General features: G+C 35.7%; 1 protein-coding gene across 1 annotated transcript; it reads right to left on the bottom strand.

The window, feature by feature from the left end:
* Positions 1 to 1,690: 1,690 nt before the first annotated feature.
* On the bottom strand, positions 1,691 to 20,285 carry DAZL (deleted in azoospermia like; the record flags this gene model as incomplete). The annotated part of the gene is made up of 11 exons (XM_081346253.1): positions 1,691 to 1,744; positions 2,677 to 2,775; positions 4,081 to 4,185; positions 7,561 to 7,608; positions 10,478 to 10,555; positions 14,355 to 14,485; positions 15,173 to 15,239; positions 18,274 to 18,325; positions 18,904 to 18,995; positions 19,350 to 19,490; positions 20,235 to 20,285. The coding sequence occupies 11 exons, from the start codon at positions 20,283 to 20,285 to the stop codon at positions 1,691 to 1,693; spliced, it is 918 nt and encodes a 305-aa protein (XP_081202379.1).
* Positions 20,286 to 20,509: the final 224 nt, after the last annotated feature.

Genomic DNA, 20,509 nt, shown 5'->3' with positions numbered 1-20,509 from the left:
GAAGAGCACAATACACTGTGATCTTGGATAGATATTTCCGTTCACATCCTAAAGTTAGTGAAAGCCAAAACATATTCTTGGTAAATTCGAGACTGTAAACCAGGGGTGTCAAACTCAATTTCATTGAGGGCCGCATCAGCATTGCGGTTGCCCTCAGGGGGCCGGGTGGGTATGGCCAGGGTGGGCGTGGCCTACTGGGTGGGCGTGGCTAGAGTGCGTATGGCCTACTGGGTGGTCGTGGCCAGCTCTACATCGTTTGCATCAAGGGTGCCAATGGGGACCTGGGCAGGAGTGGGACAGATCTGTGGGTCTCTGGCAGAAGGAGGGTCTGTGGGCCAGGGCCAAGGCAGTGGGGGCCGTTCCCTCACTGTTTCCAGGATGGCTTTGCGGGCCACATGAAACCACTTCGCGGGCCGGATCCGGCCCCCGGGCCTTGTGTTTGACATGTCTGCTGTAAACAATCAGAAAACGCAGCAGTAACAATGTAAATAGAAATGTTTGAGTTTTATTTGCCCCATCTCCTGAAAGCTAAAGGATACATTTGTGCTTTTATCTATAGAATTATTTATTTATTCTTTAAGATTGAGAAAAGAATCAGACACACTACACTTGCCAACACTAAATGCTCAAACCTAAAGTTAGTATGATTTTACCAAAAGGTATATAAACGCAATCTTAATACTTTTCTTTGTAAATTCAATTTAAGGCTGTTTAAACATTTACAACAAAACTACTTTCTCAATGTGTAAGTCTTATTTGAATTATGGTATATGAAATCAAAACAAGCAGTATTAATATTTATGTCAACTTTCTTAAAAATATGTTGCAATTCTCCCTGGCTAAACCGCAGTGACAAAAGGAATCCACCTCAAAAGAGTTTATTGTGGAACTTTACTGATATAAAACTAAAGTCTACATAATTAAACAGTTTTACAAATTCTTTGATTTAAAGCTGGTGACCAGTTTTAAAAAGCACAAGACCATATAGTACTCATTTTTTCCACAATTTTAAGGTATTTTAATTTTAGCCAGGATGGCCTAGTATAAAAAAGTGTAACATGAAGTATAGTTAATACTATTAATTACATCCATGAGTACACTTTTATTCCTATCAGTTTCAGAACTGATAATTAAGCAGCACACATAGATAGTGAACGAAGTCCCCACTGATTGGATATGTAAGGCAATACTGTACTGTACTAAGTATGTATTTGTGGCAGTAACTGAGATGCAACTGGATGTCTGTTTAATCACCTGATTCAAGTACAGTTTTAAAAATATCTCTTGAAAAAAAAAGATCCTCCTATTTTAAGTGTGAGCTGGGAGAAAGCTAAAATGTTAGAAACAAATGTCAACATGCAGTAAAATGTATTTTAAAGCTTAGAAACACAACCCAGTATTTAGAAAGTTTAAGAACTCCAACTGTTAAACATGAAATTTTTTGGTTAGGAATTAGAATACAGAAAAATCTAGATTAGATAAATCATGTAAACATGTCTAGAAATAAATAACATAAATTCAAACATTGAGAAACGTATCACATACAAACTTCAAATGAATTCCATCCAACTTCATTAACTTTTGCCAGTAGGGCTACATAATTGTCAAGTATGTTTTGTCACCTGCAAGTTTTTCTATCTTTACAAATGACAAACATGAATATTTCAGGTTTTCTGTATATATTGTTGAGTCAAACAGTTTTAAGAACAGCTCTGCTTCTTCTAAAATGATGTGCTCTCTTCTCCTACAAATGAAGATTAAAGAAAATAAATTAAAGTGCAGCCAGATTCAAATTAAAAATGTCTTATTATTTACTTTTAAAAACAGAGCTCTTGGATCAAAGAACAAACCAATTTAAGGAAAACCTGAAAGTAAAAAAGCTATCTGTGTAGTTTCTTTCCATACTCTGGGGCAATTTAGCAAGGTACCAAGTAGTTATCAATTACAAGCTATTTATTCAAATTATTTACTGTATTATAAAGATCCTCTGGAACAGCATTTTTGTCCATATTGTAAAGGTTAAAATAAATGGTATTAACTATTACTCTTTTTATAAGACACTAAGGAAATAAATATTACTGATGTAAAAACTTTCTCTAAGACAGGATTCCTTATGTTAATTATAAGGTGGCTTTTCGGTTTTTTTAAATTTTAAAAAAGGGATTATCTCTGCCATTAATTCTACATACTTGGTTGAGTTTTAGATATAAGACTACCTTTCTGCTATTTTCATAATTTATTCGACTGTTATTTAAGTATCAAATGCTAATTAGATATGCAAAACTGACCTAAAATGTAGCAACATATATTTTATATTTTATATTAAATTACGCTAAACTGTTTTGGTGACTACAATAATATATTCATTATTTATTCATTTATTCTGCAGTGTAGAAAGTAAATGTAGAATTTATTTATGCATTCTCTATTATAGCTTCTTTGTGATGTGTGAAGCTGCTGTCAAATTTCCATCATCAAACAGTATAAACAGCATTTGAATACCAAATTAGAATGCAACAATAAATCTATAAAAGAGGTGAGTACTTAACTGTAGCCATCTGTCAAATCTGCAGTCAGAATATTTCCCATACACACTATCGCTGTAAATTTGACCTTCTCTAATAATTCTTAATAACAGATCTCTTAAGCAGTCTTATCTTTCAGTTTTATTGATACCTTAAGATAGTCCTCTTGAGTTACAATATTGTTCCTCAACCGATTATCTGGATTACATAGACACGATACTACTGTCTGTATGCTGCGATCCACAGATTTCTAAAACAATTAAACTTTATTAATATATTATGAATATTGTGTTAGATGTTTTCTAATGCCTGAACAAATGTTGTATAAAGAGATAACTCTCAGTTTCCTTTATCTGCTTCCATTTTCATCCCTTGAAAGCCCTATATGTATGAATCTAAATCTGATTACAAAACAGCCAAATTTCTGAGTCAGATTTAATCTTGGGTCAGATGTATTAAGGATGGACATTTTAAAAATTGTCTTCAAGAGGTATCTTGCTCCCATTTATACCCTTTGGAAACTTTGGAAAATAACGAAACAAAATTACACTGCAGAAAGTTGGGCATTTGCCATTGAATATAAACACGAAATTTTAAGGCCTGGATAGCCATGAACACTATGCAGGGGGTTCATATATGGACACAAATTGTCAACTCATGCTTTAGCAACTGACCATTTATAGGCTTTTTAGTAGATGTTGAAGATGTAACAGATCAACGTTTCAACATTTTGGAAGATCAATTTATAACCCTACATATAAGACACTAAGAAAAAAAGCAATGAACACACTACAGATAGCCCTTGCTTACCAATTGCCTTGTTGGGTCATTGTTGCTGTTTTGTTTCTTAGTCACATGTTCACTTTTACAGTCAGTAAGCAGGCATACAACGGGGAATACAACAGAAAGCAATATGCTGGCAGCTGCTAATGCATTGCACATACAACCTGATGTAGTTCCAATTGTATGTCTGCATACTCTCTTGTAATTCCTATATACCTAAATTTTTAACTGTGGGGAAGAGAAATAAAGCCAAGCAATTTCTATAGGGAATATCTGGTATTTGACCTGCCCTCTACTGCAATTGGGGAGGGACTACAAGAGAGTAAACAAGTACATAATGGGGACTACAACAGGCTGTTTACATAGAGCTCTACAAATGCCATTGCCTTCAGGCTCAATCCCTATTGAGTCCGTTTACTGTCTTGTAATCCTTTTCTCTCCACTGAATGAAAATACAAGCATTAATTCCCTTCTTTTTAATTATCCCAGCCCTAGGTGAGCATTCCAAAGAATGGGGAGTGGTTAGTAGGGAAAAAAACAATACCATAGATGCAAAACGGATGAGTCTTGACACCTTGGAAAGTACAGCTGCAATCACCTGATTTCCTACTTAGTAAACACTTTACTAAGTGACAGAATTGTGAATTCCAATTGTGGTTGGTAAACAAAGACTACCTGTACTATTTTTATTTTGCTTCTTGCTTTTCATTTATTACACATCCAAAATTTAATTATTCTTTATGTAAAGGCGAATCACAATAATTCATTATACCTTTTGTGGACTGTTTGCACATGACTGTGCAGTGTCAGTCATAGAACACTCTGCTTGGTCAGTTCCTACATCCATTTCACTACCATAATTCACTGTAGTATATGCCTGTTTAAAAAGAGTTAATAGAAATGGATGCTATCCACTTTATGAACTGATCAAAGAAGTCTGAAATAGAAACTACAGGAAAAAAATTCAATATTGCAAGTTAGAAATAAACATAAAGCTTAATTATAGCATTTACTTATTTATTGCTTATACAATGGTACCTAGATACTTGACTGCTTTGAAACTTGTTAAATTTGGTACTTAACATATTTTCACATGAAAATTTTGTCCTGGTACTCATTGTTTGACACACAACACACAAGCTAGAACTTGTCACTGTCAGCTGTTCTTTGATTCACTACATTATTCCTTATGGGAAAAAATTGTTAGGTACTCATCGCACCTCCCAGAACCAATTAATGATGAGTACTGATGTACCACTATATTTGGCAGACATGTAGCATTTTGACCCTACTGAAAAATACCAAGACATCATCTTGGAAATCGTGACTTCATTTATAATCAAGTTAGTTAAAATAATCATGTAAACCAATGCTCAAGTTCATTTCTAGCAGCAACTTTATTGAAATACATTTTAGAATGTATTTTGTATTGCAACAACTACAGAATTAGTCAGCCAGAATAGGACAGTGTTTAGTTTGTATCTATAGTTAGGATCTGTTTCTTTTAGATTCCTGTGATAGTTGAAACTGTTAAGCAGCAAGGCCGTTGGTGACTGCACACTCTACTTTTTATCTATATGGCTGTGTAACCATCCTCTGCTACCAATCTCTATGGCTATATAATAATCCTCTGCTACCAATTCTATGGAATAGAACAGAATTTTCTACCAGGTTATGGACCCTGGTAAACCAGTTTCAACCCAGGTAGACTAGAGATGAAATCACTATAAAAACAGAGATGAAACCAGTATAAAACCAGAATAGAGGAGAAATATAAAGTTCAGCACAGAACAAAGTAAACCAATTATAGCCAGCTACAGCAAATAAGTGCAAGAAACAGCAACAGAAAGAAGACTGTAACACAGGGGTCTTCAAACTTGGCCCTTTTATGACTTGTGGACTTCAACTCCCAGAATTCCTCAGCCAGCAAAGCTGGCTGAGGAATTCTGGGAGTTGAAGTCCACAAGTCATAAAAGGGCCAAGTTTGAAGACCCCTGCTGTAACAGAATAAACAAATAGAAGAAAATGGCCAGTGACAAATATTTCATTTGCAAACCTGACAAACCAGAACTATCAGACTTGGAAATTCAAGATGAAAATGGTGCTAATAAGGGAAGGTACGTGAAAATGTATAAATGAAGTTAGGCCAGAACAGTCTTCAGATGAACGGATAGAGAAAGATCAGAGCGTAATGAACAATATATGTATTTTAGACAGGATAATTACTGTATAAAGAAATGGGGGAAATGTAGGCTACCCGAAAATTATATATTATAGGCTAGTTCGGAATATCCTATTCCAATTAGGTAAAACTCAAAAATAGGGCATGGATATGTATATGTGAAAATATATTGAAAATTGTTCTAATTGATTGTGTTACAATTAGAAATGTATTAATTTGATTAATTTGACTATGTTATCATAACTAAGGGAATCGGAGAGGGAATTCTTGTTGATGTAACTTGAGCTATCTACAAATGACTTTTTTACTATTGTTAACTTTTAACTACCCAACCACTGTATTGCTTCATAAATACCTGGATGTAAAACTAAAAAATCAATAAAACTTGTAATAAAAAAAGAAAGAAGATCAGAGCATAATCTTTCTTAGCATAGAAAATGATCAAATCATACATGTATGCAAATGTGAAACTGCTAAAGAAATGTGGAAAGGATTACAAAAGGTGCATGAAATAATTAATCTAAGCAACAAACTGCCATTTGATTAGAAAGCTACATCAAATCAAGCTGATGAAAGGCCAGGATATGTAGGATTACATAAGGTACACCTTGGAGAGGTATAGGAGAAGAAATAAAAGATTTTCATATTGCAGTACTATTATTTAGTGGTTTACCAGAAAGTTATGAAACATTTTTCACAGCGCTTAATGACAGAAATTTAATTACTCACCTTGGCCAGAGTAAAACAGAAACAAATCACCACAGGTAGTGGGCAAATAATCAGAAGGAATAGGGGATGGTTTTCTTTACTGTCCTATTTCTCAGAGTGTCACCAGAAAGTTATTTGTGAAAAATGTACTATATTATCTTTGCTCTTGAAAACTAATCTTTTGTCAATGAAGCTCACAAAACAAGGCAATGTAGTGACCTTTAAAGAGGAAGTTTTGTTATCACAAAAGGGATATCTTACTTACAAAGGCTAAAATTACAGATAGATTGTATCAGCTAAACTGCAATCAGGTAACTAATACTGCCAAAGAGAAAAAAAACATTCAAATTGTATTCACAAATGTCACAGACGACTTGGACACAGAAGTCCTAACATAATAAAGAAATTAACTGAGAAAGACTAAGTGGAATGAAAGAAGAGCTGGCATTGGGCCCAAGAGGTTTCAATCAGATACACCAGAAGCAATAAAGGCATCCCAGCCAAAAGTCTGTTCTATGTTGCAGAGACATAAAGAGAAAGAGACAAGAGACCCTGGTCCACCAGCCCAGCCAGAGCATAACCAGAGCCCCAGCAGCTCCAGTGCCAGCTCTTTGGAGAGCCAAGGCCAAAGCGGCAGCAGCAGCTCTATGGACAACCAGAACAGCAAGAAGAGGAAGAAAAATGACAAGAAGAATTATAAGAATCAGAAAACAGAACTAAGAGCTGAATTGGGACTATTATAAGGAGCAGTTGTTGAGTGGGGATGTTGGAATACATGTTAGAAAGTATTTTGTATTGCAACAACTACAGAATTATCAGCCAGTAGATGGCATCTATGGTTATAGTCTATGGTTCCCTTATGTTCTGAGAGTTTCCTGTGACAGTTGAAATGGTCAAGAAGCAAGGCCCATTTAACTGTATACTGTACACTTTATTTCAGTCTGTACGGTTATGTAAACATCCGCTGCTACCAATCTGTATGGCTATATAATAATCCTCTCCCACCATTTCTATAATAAAACAGAATTTTCTAACAAACATAAAAGATTAGCATCAATTTTTTAAAAGTGCTACAGAGTCTGATCCAGGCTACTTAAAGAAAGTGTTCTTCCCAGGTACACCTGTCCAAATACTTAGGTAATTTTTGGAGGATTCTTTGACTATATCTGCTAAATTTCAAAAATACCTTGATGTCACTGTTTAATAAAATATCATAGAAATTACGTTCATGTAAAACTAACATATATGCCAATATAAAATTATTCACTCAGCAGCTAGTACATAAATAAGGATGGCAGGTGTCCTTTGATTATTGTAAATATTAGCCACTGAATTTAAATATAAACAAGAAATGTGACTTACCGGCACGATGTAATTTCTTAGTTCTCCAGGAGGCCACTGTGGCGGAATCTTAAAAAAAAAACAGTAAGCAAAGAAACTATTAACAGACTTTTAGCAGAATACAGCATTTAACTTGCTTGATAAAATAATAGGAATACAGTAATGCATCTTTGAGTAGCAGTGTCTATGGAGATTCTCAATTATCCAAGTCATGGTTATCCCAAAGGTGCTTTTTCCAAAAGGCAACTGGACTTTGTTTGAAAACATTTTGCTGAAGAACTGAATTTTTTTAATTTAATTTTAATTCCATTTATATCCCGCCCTTCTCCGAAGACTCAGGGCGGCTTACAAGCTTAGCAGTAGTAGCCTTCCAAGAAGCTTCTTGGATGAAAAGTGAAAAATTTCAAAACACAAAAACTAAGAAAGTCCAGTTGCCTTTTGGGAAAACCACCTCAGGCTTTTCCCTCTTGCAGTGGAGCATCTTTGAGTAGTAATTTTTAGAAATATGAATGTTTTCCAAATTTAAAGTTGGTACCCTAAGCTAAACAACCAGATTTACACAACTCAAAACACAGGAATAGTAAAATGAATGATGAAGTTTACAGGGATGATAAAATTTATTTGCTTGCTTGTCAGGCTTTTATAGTGAGGGGAAAAATTATTTGATCTCTGCTGATTTTGTATGTTTCCCAACTGACAAAGAAAGGATCAGTTTATAATTTTAATGGTAGATTTTAACAGGGAGAGACAGAACAACAAAAAAACCCCAGAAAAATGCATTTCAAAAAAGTTATAAATTAATTAGCATTTTAATGAGTGAAATAAGTATTTGACCCCTTCACAAAACATGACTTAGTACTTGGTGGCAAAACCCTAGTTGGTAATCAGAGGTCAGACATTTCTTGTGGTTGGCCACCAGGTTTGCATATATCTCAGGACGGATTTTGTCCCACTCCTTTTGCACATCCTCTCCAAGTCATTAAGGTTTCAAGGCTGACATTTGGCAGCTCAAACCTTCAGCTCCCTCCAGATTTTCTATGAGACTAAAGTCTGGAGACTGGCTAGGCCACTCCAGGACCTTAATGCGCTTCTTCAGCCACTTCGTTGCCTTGGCTGTGTTTTGGGTCACTGCCATGCTAGAATACCTATCCACGATCCCTTTTCAATGCCCTGGCTAAGGGAAAGAGGTTCTCACCCAAGATTTGATGGTACATGGCCCCGTCCATCGTCCCTTTGATGAGGTGAAGTTGTCCTGTCCCCTTAGCAGAAAAACACTCCCAAAGCATAATGTTTCCACCTCCATGTTTGATGGTGGGAATAGTGTTCTTGTGGTCATAAGCAGTCCTCCCCCTCCAAACACAGCGAGTTGATGCCAAAGAGCTCGATTTTGGTCTTATCTGATCACAACACTTTCACCCAGTTCTCCTCTAAATCATTCAGATGGTTCACTGGCAAACTTTAGATGGGCCTGTACATGTGGGTTCTTGAGCAGGGGGTGCAGGATTTCAATCATTCACGGCGCAGTGTTTTACCAATTGTTTTCTTTGTGTCTATGGTCCCAGCTGCCTTGAGATCATTGACAAGATCCTCCTCTGTAGTTCTGGGCTGATTCCTCACCATTCTCATGGTCACTGAAACTCCATGAGGTGAGTCCCAAGGGAGATTGACAGTTATTTTGTGTTTCTTCCATTTGTGAATAATCACACTAACTGTTGTCACCTTCTCACCAAGCTGCACAGTGATAGTCTTGCAGCCCATTCCAGCCTTGTGTAAGGTCTACAATCTTGTCCCTGACCTCCTTGGTCAGCTCTTCACCATGGTGGAGAGTTTGGAATAGAATTAATTGATTGCTTCTGTAGAGAAGTGTCTTTTATACAGGTAACAAGCTAAGGTTAGGAGCACTCCCTTTAAGAGTGCTCCTAATCTCAGCTAATTACCTGTATAAAAGACACCTGGGAACCAGAAATCTTGCTGATTGATAGAGGATCAAATACTTATTTCACTTATTAAAATGCAAATCAATTTATATATTTTTTGAAATGTATTTTTCTGGATTTTTTTTGTTATTCTCTCTCTCACTGTTAAAATAAACTTACCATTAAAATTATAGACTGATCCTTTCTTTGTCGGTGAGCAAATGTACAAAATCAGCAGGGATCAAATAATTTTTCCCTCACTGTATTTCTTGCTCTGAACTATACCAACTCTGATCAGCTTGCATGCATATTTTTCTTTGTAAATAAGATTTAATACGTAAGAAAAAAAGAACCTGCAATATTATCTATCATTTACTGAATAATTCCTTAATAAATTTAACTCCATTGCAAGAGAGAAAAGCCTGAAAATATATCTTCCCTCCCCTAGTCCAAGTGTTTATATATAGCCTTCCTAAAACCCAGGAGCATTGGGACTGGGTTATCAGTTATCAGATGGAATGCTCAGATCTCAGGTAGAATGATCCAAAGGGAGCAGCAATTGAAAGTTTGCTTTTCTGCACCTTGTTTATTGCCTCTTCTGAAAGGGAACCTAAAGAGAATTCTCCTGATCTTATATGCAATCAGGAGTAGACAATCCTAAAGTACCAAGATTCTAACTTTGTTTAATATTGTACAGTTTTAGATAAGTTTAAAAGTCCCACAATTGCTGACAGGTGCAAGGTATAAGCCCCTTATTTTTTCTCCTCAAAATCTGGATTACTGCACAGTTTAGAAACAAAAAACCTCACAGCTGAAAGTAAACAAAATTGATATTTATCAAGACTTACTACCACCCAGCATATGTACAACCTTCTTCTTGCTTAAGTTATTCCTACAATTACATTTCAAAATATCACATAGTATGATCTGAAAGCCATATTAAATCATCTTTCGTTAAGATAGGACTTAACGTCTAAGTTTCACTTCCATTTTTGGATAACAAAACTGAAATATACTCAAACCTGGTAATTATAAGTTGGCTGGTATCCTACAGGAACTTGTTGCTGAATTAATAAAGCTGGGGAACCATAAGGGTAGGCCTGTAAGTTCAAAAACAGAACTACTTAACCTGGAAATCTGTTTTGAAAATGTTATAAGATAGAAGTCATTGACAAAACTACATTCTACCATAAAATATCTTATTGGTAGAACATGGTTCATAATCCCAAACAAACTATATTTTGTGCATCAACCAGTTGGTAAGCTTTAAATTCATGAATATCTTATTCTTTTGTGTTAACATTTTGTTTTTTAGTTAGCAATTCTTAGTTGGTTGCTATTTTCAAATGTAATAGTGTATATCACAAAAAGCCACAGCGATTGGCAGCAAATAAATTTAACAAATACTAATAATGCACCATGTAGCTCTCTCATCTTCATGTTCACAAAAACAGAATATAAGTCTTCACTGATGTCTGAAAACAGTACAGTACAACAAAGTTTTATCTAAATACATCTGCAGATTTAGAATGAGAAAGACCTATAGAAACTGTACCTGCAAGTCTGAAAAAAAATGTATTATTGACAAGATTTTCTGATAAAAAAATTGAAGGCATTTTAGGAAACCAATATTGCTAGTATCTGCAGGAAGATAAAAATACCAAAAGAATTATGAATTGCAAGTGTCTAAAAACACAAAAAGGGCTTTTTTCTGTATCGTTGTAAAAGAAAGAAAAGGAAGAAGCTGCTACTACAAGCAAAATTATTTAATAGGAACAGGTGACAGCTAGAGCAGGGGTTGCCAACCTTTCTGACTTGGCGGCCCAATGATAGGCACCTTTATATGTGCATGTGCACACAAGCAAATGTGGCTGCATGTGCCTGAACGGGGCTGTGAGCATGCGCGCGCCACAAATGGGGCTGCTAGACCAGCCAGCGAGAGGCTCACAGCTCGGCTAGCATCAGCTGCACTGGCCAGCCAGTCATACAGCCTGGTGGCCAGAGGCCATGGCCTGGTAGTGGGGACCTCTGAGCTAGAGGGGAAAGCGCAACACCTTCTGTTTCTTTCCTTCTCCCCCAAGTAGAAATGTGTTTGATTGAGCATAAGCAAAAGCGAGGAATAAAACTTGAATTAAATAGATGATTAGGAAGCACCTGGCTATCATGATGGGCGGTGTGATGGCTTAGCAGTTAAGACACTAGGCCTGTCAGCTGCAAAGCTGACAACCTCGGTATCAAATCCAAATGCTGTGAAACAGGTGAGCTCCCATTACAACAGCTCCTTCCAACCTAGCAGTTCGAAATCATGCAAATGTGAGTAGATACCACTCGGCAGGAAGATTACTATGATCCACATTTTTATGTTGGTCACATGAAAATATCCCTCAGCTGAGAACTGGAGATGAGCACCATTCTCTTGAGTTGGTCATGAATGAACAGGGGAAAACTTTAAACCCTTTTATCATGAATGTACTGTAAGTTTATTATGAATGAATCTCATTCAATTTCATCTGAGAGTTTTGAAGAAGCTTTTTTCTAGAGACCCTTTCCAGAATGTTAAGAGAAATTATAGAGGATGGGTATGGCACAAAAACATTGGAGAAAAGCAAATGTTCAAAAGGGGGGGGGGAGAAGCTCCATATAACCACAAACTGATCAGTTTTAGGTAACAAGGAAAAGGATCCATTATAAACTCAGTCTCTGATCACTTAGAAAATAATTCATTACTTTGGAGAACTTGGCATGGATTTATCAAGAATATATCATGTCAAATCAATATGATCTTATTTAATAGAATATCAGTTTAGTTGACCATGGATGTGGAAGATACAATATACCTTGACTTCAAGCAAAGCACCCAAAACTCTTCTAGGAGATTCTACTAGAAAATATGGAAAAATATAAACTGCATAACCATTAGATTGATACAGAACTGGCTGAAAAACTATACCCCAAAAGAATAAATGAATGGCACTGGAACGGAAGAAACTGTTGAGTGACATACAATAGGTCTTCTGTGTTATTCAATATAAACATTTTGAAAGAGGGATTTAAAAATATATCAACTTTTCATTTAACACAAATATAGAGATAACACGAGAAATCTTAGAAGATAATATCACTATTGATATTTACAAACTGAAACAATGACACAAAACCAGTAAGATGTATTTCAATAAGGTTAAATGCAAAGTCCTAAAGGAAAATTCAAGATGAAACGTAGGAAGGAGGGGTGAGGAATAATCACACGTAAAAAAAAAGGATGTTTGTGAATCACAAGCTTAACATGAGCCAGCATTATGATGTGGCTCACCCCAAAAGGAAGTATTATTCTAAAGTGCATCAACAGAAGTCATTAAGTCAAAAGGGAAAGAAGTTATTGTATCTCTCTATTCCACTTTAGTCAAATTGTATTAACATAGTTGCATCCAGTTTTGACCATTGCATTTTAGGAAGAACATTGCCAAAATGGAGTGTTTCATAGGAGAGCAACCATAAGGGGCTAGTAGAAAAAAGTTATAAGGAAAAGTCGCAGGTGCTGGATATGTTTAGCTGGGAAACACAACAACCATGGGGAGATAAGACACACTTTTTGATACAGCATTCAGAATTGTTCAAGAATGGCCTAAAACTACAATAGTGATTCGATGTCCACAGCCCTTTGCAAGATTAATGTTCTTACATCCTTATACCATATAGTACTGAGAATGCAAAAATCAGCAATAACAGTACAAAAAAGAAATAATGATGGCAAATAATATTCTAAAAACCCAATGGAAATGTTCCGTTTCACTGGTTTCTAGAGGCCATTGATGGAGCCAATACATTTCCATATTGTTTCAGAATGCAGATATTATGATAAAAAGCAATACTTATTGGTCTTAGCCACCCTCACCCCTGGCAGGATCTCTTGGACATGTCACTTCTAGTAGAAGTAGGTAACTTGAAACTTTGATGTCAAGCCATTTACAACTATTTTAAGACAACACTATTTGATAACAATACAGCATAAGGTAATTCTTATAAGCCAGTGACTTCTATCTTATTACATGCTTGATTTTTTTTAAAAAAATCTTCAGTTTCTTTTCTTTATGCATTTATTCAGCTTTTTTCAATTCATTAACAATCTTAATTTCACTGTTTATTTTCTGTATTTTTGATTATTTTTTGTAATTTTGTTATAAAATACTATACAATAAAACAAGTCAAAAATAGCATTTTGAATGGTACCCAGAAATCTACGGCTACTCAACCCAAGGTCTGAAAAATAAGTTTAATATTTTAAGAAATAGCAACAGTTAGCAAGTGGGCTACTGCACTTTGGCTCTCCTGTAGTCTTTAAGTGATCTTCAAAAGTAGCCCCATGTTGAGTAGTTTACAAAAGTCTAACTGCATGGTGATAAAGGTATGCATCACTGTAGCCAGAGCTTTCCATTCCAAAAAGGGCTAGAATTGGCACACCAATCAAAACTGAGCAAAAGCTCTCCTGGCCACAGCTTCCATTTGTTCATCAAGCAGTAATCATGAATCCAGGACAATGTCTCCACATCCCAGACATGCTCAAGAAATAGTATGACCCCTTCAGAAGGTAATACGGGAAATGACACATGAATAAACATTAATTCCATCTTACTCAATTATATAACTTTAACTCTGACAGACTCCACGATCAAAAAGGGGAAAAAAGGACTGACAGTATCCCCAGAATATTTCAAAGTAGGAATAGAAAATGGGAATAGTTTCCACTATATTCTTATGAAATGTTCAGATATTAATAAGCTTGTACCCCATGCATCTGAAATTATGCCAATTTAGCAGAACCCTTTTTAAATTAGTTGTACAATTTTACTTTCTCTAAAATGCAATTAAATGAATTAAATTTCATTCTAAAAACCTTACCTGAACATATTGTGTGACAGGACTCATCACAGCTGGAGACTGCATATATGTTTCCTGGTTACTCCAAACACTATGGAACTGAGGTGTAGGGGAATTAATAAGCATTGGCCTGGGTGGCACATGATAGGCACCTTGTGAGATAAGAAAAATAAAGTTGTATCCTCAAAATTTCTTCGACGTTAAAAATGTTACAATACTCAAATACATTTCACATTGCCACATAAATTAGTAGTTATCAGTATGCACCTGAACTACATCACAAGACTTATTGCACAATGACAACTTCCCTTCGTCCTGTGCGCTCCCACAGAGAAGGCCTCCTCAGGGTGCCGTCAGTCAGGGATTGCTGGCTGGCAGCCCCCAGGGGGAGAGCATTCTCTGTGGGCGTGCCAGCCCTTTGGAATCAACTGCCTGTTGAGCTCTGGACAGACCTTCGCTCTTTCCGCCATGACCTGAAGACCTAGTTGTTTGAACAGGCCGGCCTGGACTAAGGGTTTGGGTTTATTTTAACTATTTATTGTTAGGGCTAATTAATTTAATTTTCTTTTAACTTTTGTATGTTGCATTTTATTGCCCTGTACACCACCCTGAGTCCTTCGGGAGAAGGGTGGTATAGAAATTTAATAAAATAAATAAATTTTCACATATGCATCTTGCAAAAATAATCAGGTGACCGGTGGTAGAATAGTAGCAAATATCAATGTTATATGTTTGTGCTTCCAAGTATTTTTACCATCCTTATATTTATCTGGAAACAAAACTGTTTGCTTTATCAAGAGCTTTTCTTTATACAGCCTGTCAAATTCAGCAATACTCACATAGGTTTGGGTGTTTCCTTATTGCAGGTCCCAATTTGAGCTTCTTCCCATGAAAGTTTATTTGTGACTAGAAAAGAGTAATTTAAAGGTTTTGATTCATGTACTTTTCTCAACAGACTAAATATTATCAAGTTTTGATTAATGCAACTACTTAAAGTCTGTAACAATTTTGTAACAGAATTCCATACTGGCAAATGTAAAAACCACCAGAGAATTCTCTTTTAGGCTACAAAAAATGAATTTAATTGTATTGACTAGCTGTATTAGACTTCTGAGACAGCTAAGTTCAAAAATGAGAAGGTAAGAAGAGCTGCAGTACTCCACCTGTTATTTTTTATTTTTATTTTTTATTTTAATTCCATTTATATCCCGCCCTTCTCCGAAGACTCAGGGCGGCTTACAAGCTTAGCAGCAGAGCAAGAAAAAACAATGGTACTGAACAAGTCAACATAAATGTAGTGATGGGAGCATGCCGATACTCCCATATTACACCCCTCCTGCGTGGGCTGCATTGCAGGGAAGCTGCTGTTGCTGGGATGCTGCTGTTGCTGGGATGCTGCTGCTTGTGCAGCCGGGTTGAGAAATTAGCTGCTGGTGAAGCTGGGCAGAGGCTGCTCCTGCCCAGGGTTGGCGCCCATGAAAGAAGGACACAGAGATCTCTCGGGGGAAGGGCCCCGCTGCTCCTGGGATGCACACTGAACACTCGACCACGAGGAGCAGTGGACCTTGTTTATTTATAGCAAAAGCAACCAATCACATTTTATTATTATTCAAATTGACCAATCATGGTTACACATGTGTTCTTCTAAACTATCCTAAATGGACATAGGTGTTAGAGGTAGATTCAAATACAGTAATGACCAATCATTTGCAGGAGGCGTCAGAATTTGCCTTAAATGGAATAGCCAATGGTGTGAAGGAATACTGTGATTATGCCCTTATCTGGCTGTAGCCAAATGACCTCTCTCCTAGGTTTCTTTGTTTTCTGGGTTTATGGCTTACTTCCTTACACATGGTTCACTGAAGACTTTCCATGGTAGAAAAGTACTAGCCAGAAAAGTACTAGCCAGCTACATGTATAGGAACAGAGATCATGGTTATTCCAACACTGCATTGGTTACCGGTTGCCCTCCGGGTGAGATTTAAGGTGCTGGTACTTACCTTTAAAGCCCTACATGGCTTAGGCCCGGGATACTTGCAGGACCATCTGCTACCAGGAACAAATTCCCATCGCCCAGTACACTCACACAGAGAGGGCTTCCTCAGGGTACCGTCGGCTAGACAATGTTGACTGGCAACCCCCAGGGGAAGGGCCTTCTCTGTGGGAGCGCCAGCCCTGTGGAACCAGCTCCCCCCTGAGTTTCGGATGGCCCCAGATCTCCAGTCCTTTCGCCGCGGCCTCAAAACACTCCTTTTTCAACTGGCTGACCTGGACTGACAGGGATTTAATTATGTTTAATTTTTATTTTAATTATGTTTACAATTTTTAACTCTAATTTTTAATTTAATTTTTAATTTTAATTTATTGTACAGAGGCCTTTAACTTTAATTTTATTTTAATTTCTGTATTTATTGTATATTATTGCTGTTAGCCGCCCTGAGTCCTTCGGGAGATAGGGCGGGATATAAGCCCCATTAATAAATAAAGAAAGAAAGAAAGAAAGAAGAAAAGAGGAACAAAACCTTTTCTATCTAGCTTATTTTTTCCATTTGACAAATGAGTCAACAATGACTTGATGGCACATAATCAATCACACAGGAAATATCTTAAATAAAAAAGCAATCATTGCGACCATAAGAGCTAGCAATACGATTATAAAACCACCTAAGGTGGGCATCAACTCTCCTGATCTTTCAGAAATACTTGAAAACCTGATCTTGCAATTCACTAAAGCCTCTCCTGTATTTTTTAATTCTGGAAATTTTAATTTATTTTATTCTTATTTTAACTGTTTTTAATATATTTATATAGTTTTTATATTTATTTGTTCATTATCCAGAATTGCTCTATGTGGGAGATGGACAATCTCTAAATGTTATATAATAAATAAAAAGCTACTTAGCCATTTTTTACTATGAGAGGCATCTGATTAGTGAGGAAATCAATCTCAAGTCCATCCTTGTACTGAGATACTATGCCAGACACGTGCACAGGTGTTGACATGTTAAAGCCATCAAAGATTGATAGTTATCATTGTACTACCTAGCTGTCTCTCTGCTCAAACTTTTTCAATCTATGCTTAGGAATTTGAATAATTATTCTAAACTTCTCATTAGGAGCGTTGCATTCTATGACTATCTTTGTATATAATGTACGCAGCAATGTACGCAGCTCATCTAGTTTTTGTTAGGCTATATTACATATATTAAGAGCATCACTGACTAACTGAATAGAACTAATTAAACAGAAAACAAAATTTCTAAGACTCAGCTTCTGCAAGAAATGTAAAATCTATTATGTGGCCCAATCTTTAGGTGAATTTCCAAGACACTACAGAACCAAATCCTACTGATATTACAATTCACTATAGAACATAGAAGACTTTGATTACAGATGAAATTTTTCTTCAATATCTCCTAATGTGGTACATACATAGGCCATAAAGTAATAAAGCGTTTAGATAGGGGATTGAAACACAAATAGGAAAATACTAGTTTAAATAATTTTAAATAAACTAGACTGAGGGTAGTCTGGGAGACATTTCAAAACCCAATTAATCTTCACCTGCATCTTTTCTGGTAAAAATAACTCAAATTTTGCAACTTGGATTACATACAGAAAGCCAGAATCCAATATAAGGAAACCACTTATCCAGTTTTCTTAATCTATTTCATTTTGTTCACCCTGAAAGCTGATCAAAATAGTGAATCCAGTTTTCTTGATCTATTTCATTTTGTTCACCCTGAAAGCTGATCAAAATAGTGAGTCCAATCATTTCTTAGGTCCAAGTACTATTAACTGAATTGTAAACAAATTCTAAATATCAACAGTCTAACCAAATATCTCATCTAAAATTTTTTTCCTTATGATTCCATTCCAAAAAAGAAACCAATACAAGGTCTCTAAACTTTTCCATTTAGAACCCAAATTAACAACTTACTTCTACTATTTTCTGTACATCTACATTGTCCAAAAATGATACAAATCCATATCTACAAAGACAAATCAAAAGTATATTAACATTCAATTAATATCCCACTATGTAATTCAATGCTATTAAAATGGCTGCATCTAGAAAAATAGAAAACTAAGTATGACATAAAGGGATCACATTAATAAGAAAGTTTATATCCCTATATCTTCAAGGAAAATCTTATGCACTTCTCAAACTAGAAGACTAATGGCTATTTTTAATATGAAGCAGATTGAAGGCAAAACTTTTTAAAGTTGATCTGTGGCTCCATTTCTGGTGATATTATCTATTTTTATTTTATTTTAAAAAATCAATCCTCCATTTGATTCTACAATAGATTAATACACAATAAAGTAACAATATTACAATTAAATATAATAGCAACAAAGAAATGGCTAATTAAAACTGAGCACCATTGAAGAATAAAAAATTATGCCTAAAACTTGTAGTGCAGTTTACAAAGTTTTAATTCTATTCCACATTAATATCATTTATAACCAGTTAATCTTTGAATACTAGTGTTTGATCTAAGTACTGTAGCTACTTAACACATCCATAATTATTTTTTATCAATGCCATCCAAACCAACCAACTTACCCTTTAGATACACCAGTTCTGTCAGTGATTATTTTCACTTCTTTAACTGTGCCATATCGTGTAAAAAAGCTCCGAATTTCTGTCTCATCCATCTAGGAATAAATTATGTAAAGGCATACTAAACATAGGAAGGAAATACTACAGAAAGCCCTATAGTAAAATACTTTTAACTTTAAAAAAAATCCAAACTACTATCAAATACTTATTAAACAGCAGTACTCCCAACACATACTAAGCATAAGAACATATGAAACTTCCACTGAAAATTTTGGAGACAATAATACTTCTTTTACAATTCTGGGTTTCTTCATAGAAAATATCGACAATGGGCTTATTTTCACTTGAGATTGCAACCTTCACTGTGCAGAATTCAACTGCTTCCAGTTTTTGTGAAAACACAAGCCACAGCCTAACAACAGAAATCCCATTACAAAATAAATACATACCCTTATATCTATTCCACCCACAAAAATGGTATTTGGCATGATTTTTCCTTCAGGCAGAACATAGCCTTGGCTGGTAGCAGGTAACTGAGAGCTTTCTTCCCGTGGAATACTTATGTTCTGAGAGTCCTGATTTGAAGTAGACTGCAAAACAAATTTTATGTTTTTAAAAAAATTCTTTTCTTAAATACTATTATATTTATATCTAGAAAATATTCCTCTTGTATATATAAAATGTGACACAAATTATGACAATACAAAGGATACCCAAGCATATATTCTACTGATCCAAAATAGAGGATCCTTGTTTTTACATTTCTCTAAAATTATGGGCTATGTGTTGGAGTATTTTCAATTTCAAGATTAACTGCTCAGTTTGATAACAGGAATTTGGTCCTTTTAACCAAGGTCATTGGAGTTAATTTACTATAGCAATCCTTTATATTAACTCTTTTAAGCTACTATTCGCAAATAGGAACTCAGCAAACTTTTATGGAACAACCTACCAATCAACTGATCAGAAGTGCCCTCTTTAAAGAGTGTAGTGTTGAACTACCAATTTGGGCTATGCTGAATGAAGCTTATATGAAATGAGTTAATCAAATATATTTTGGATTGGCTACAATTTCAGATCACGTTAAGTAAACACAACCATTTTATTAATCTCGATATATACTTGATATATACCAAGCTCAAGAAAAAAAAACCCACTATACTGAACTCTTAAGTTAGTTATAACTTGGCTGTTAATTTATTTTGGGATTGAGCCTTTGCCGGTTTCCAGGTAACATAGTGAAAAAGAAAGGCAGCCGTTATTTTTCCATTCCAAACTTGCAACACTATTCAATGTCCGAGATCAACCTATTTCTTCAAATTCTGAAGACTTACTTTGAGATAAGTGCAGGAAGAATTGAAGCCTGATACCTTAATACTGGCCATCATCCAATCTACGTTTATCTTGGAAGAATTCCCATTGAAACCAAAAGGGGCCAGTCATATCTCCCGACACTTTAAATAGGGTTTTCGCTAACACAGTAAGAATTTCACACCCGTAAATTCTATTAACAAAAATTAAGGCGCTCTCCATCCATAAAATACCCCCAGGCGAGGGGGCCAGGGACGGAAAGAGGATTTTGACAACTGTGGTCTAGCGCGATCCCCAC

Source organism: Vipera berus (genome assembly GCF_964194415.1).
Source record: "Vipera berus genome assembly, chromosome: Z".
Taxonomy (NCBI): domain Eukaryota; kingdom Metazoa; phylum Chordata; class Lepidosauria; order Squamata; family Viperidae; genus Vipera; species Vipera berus.
This window is presented reverse-complemented; position numbering and strand designations above follow the sequence as displayed.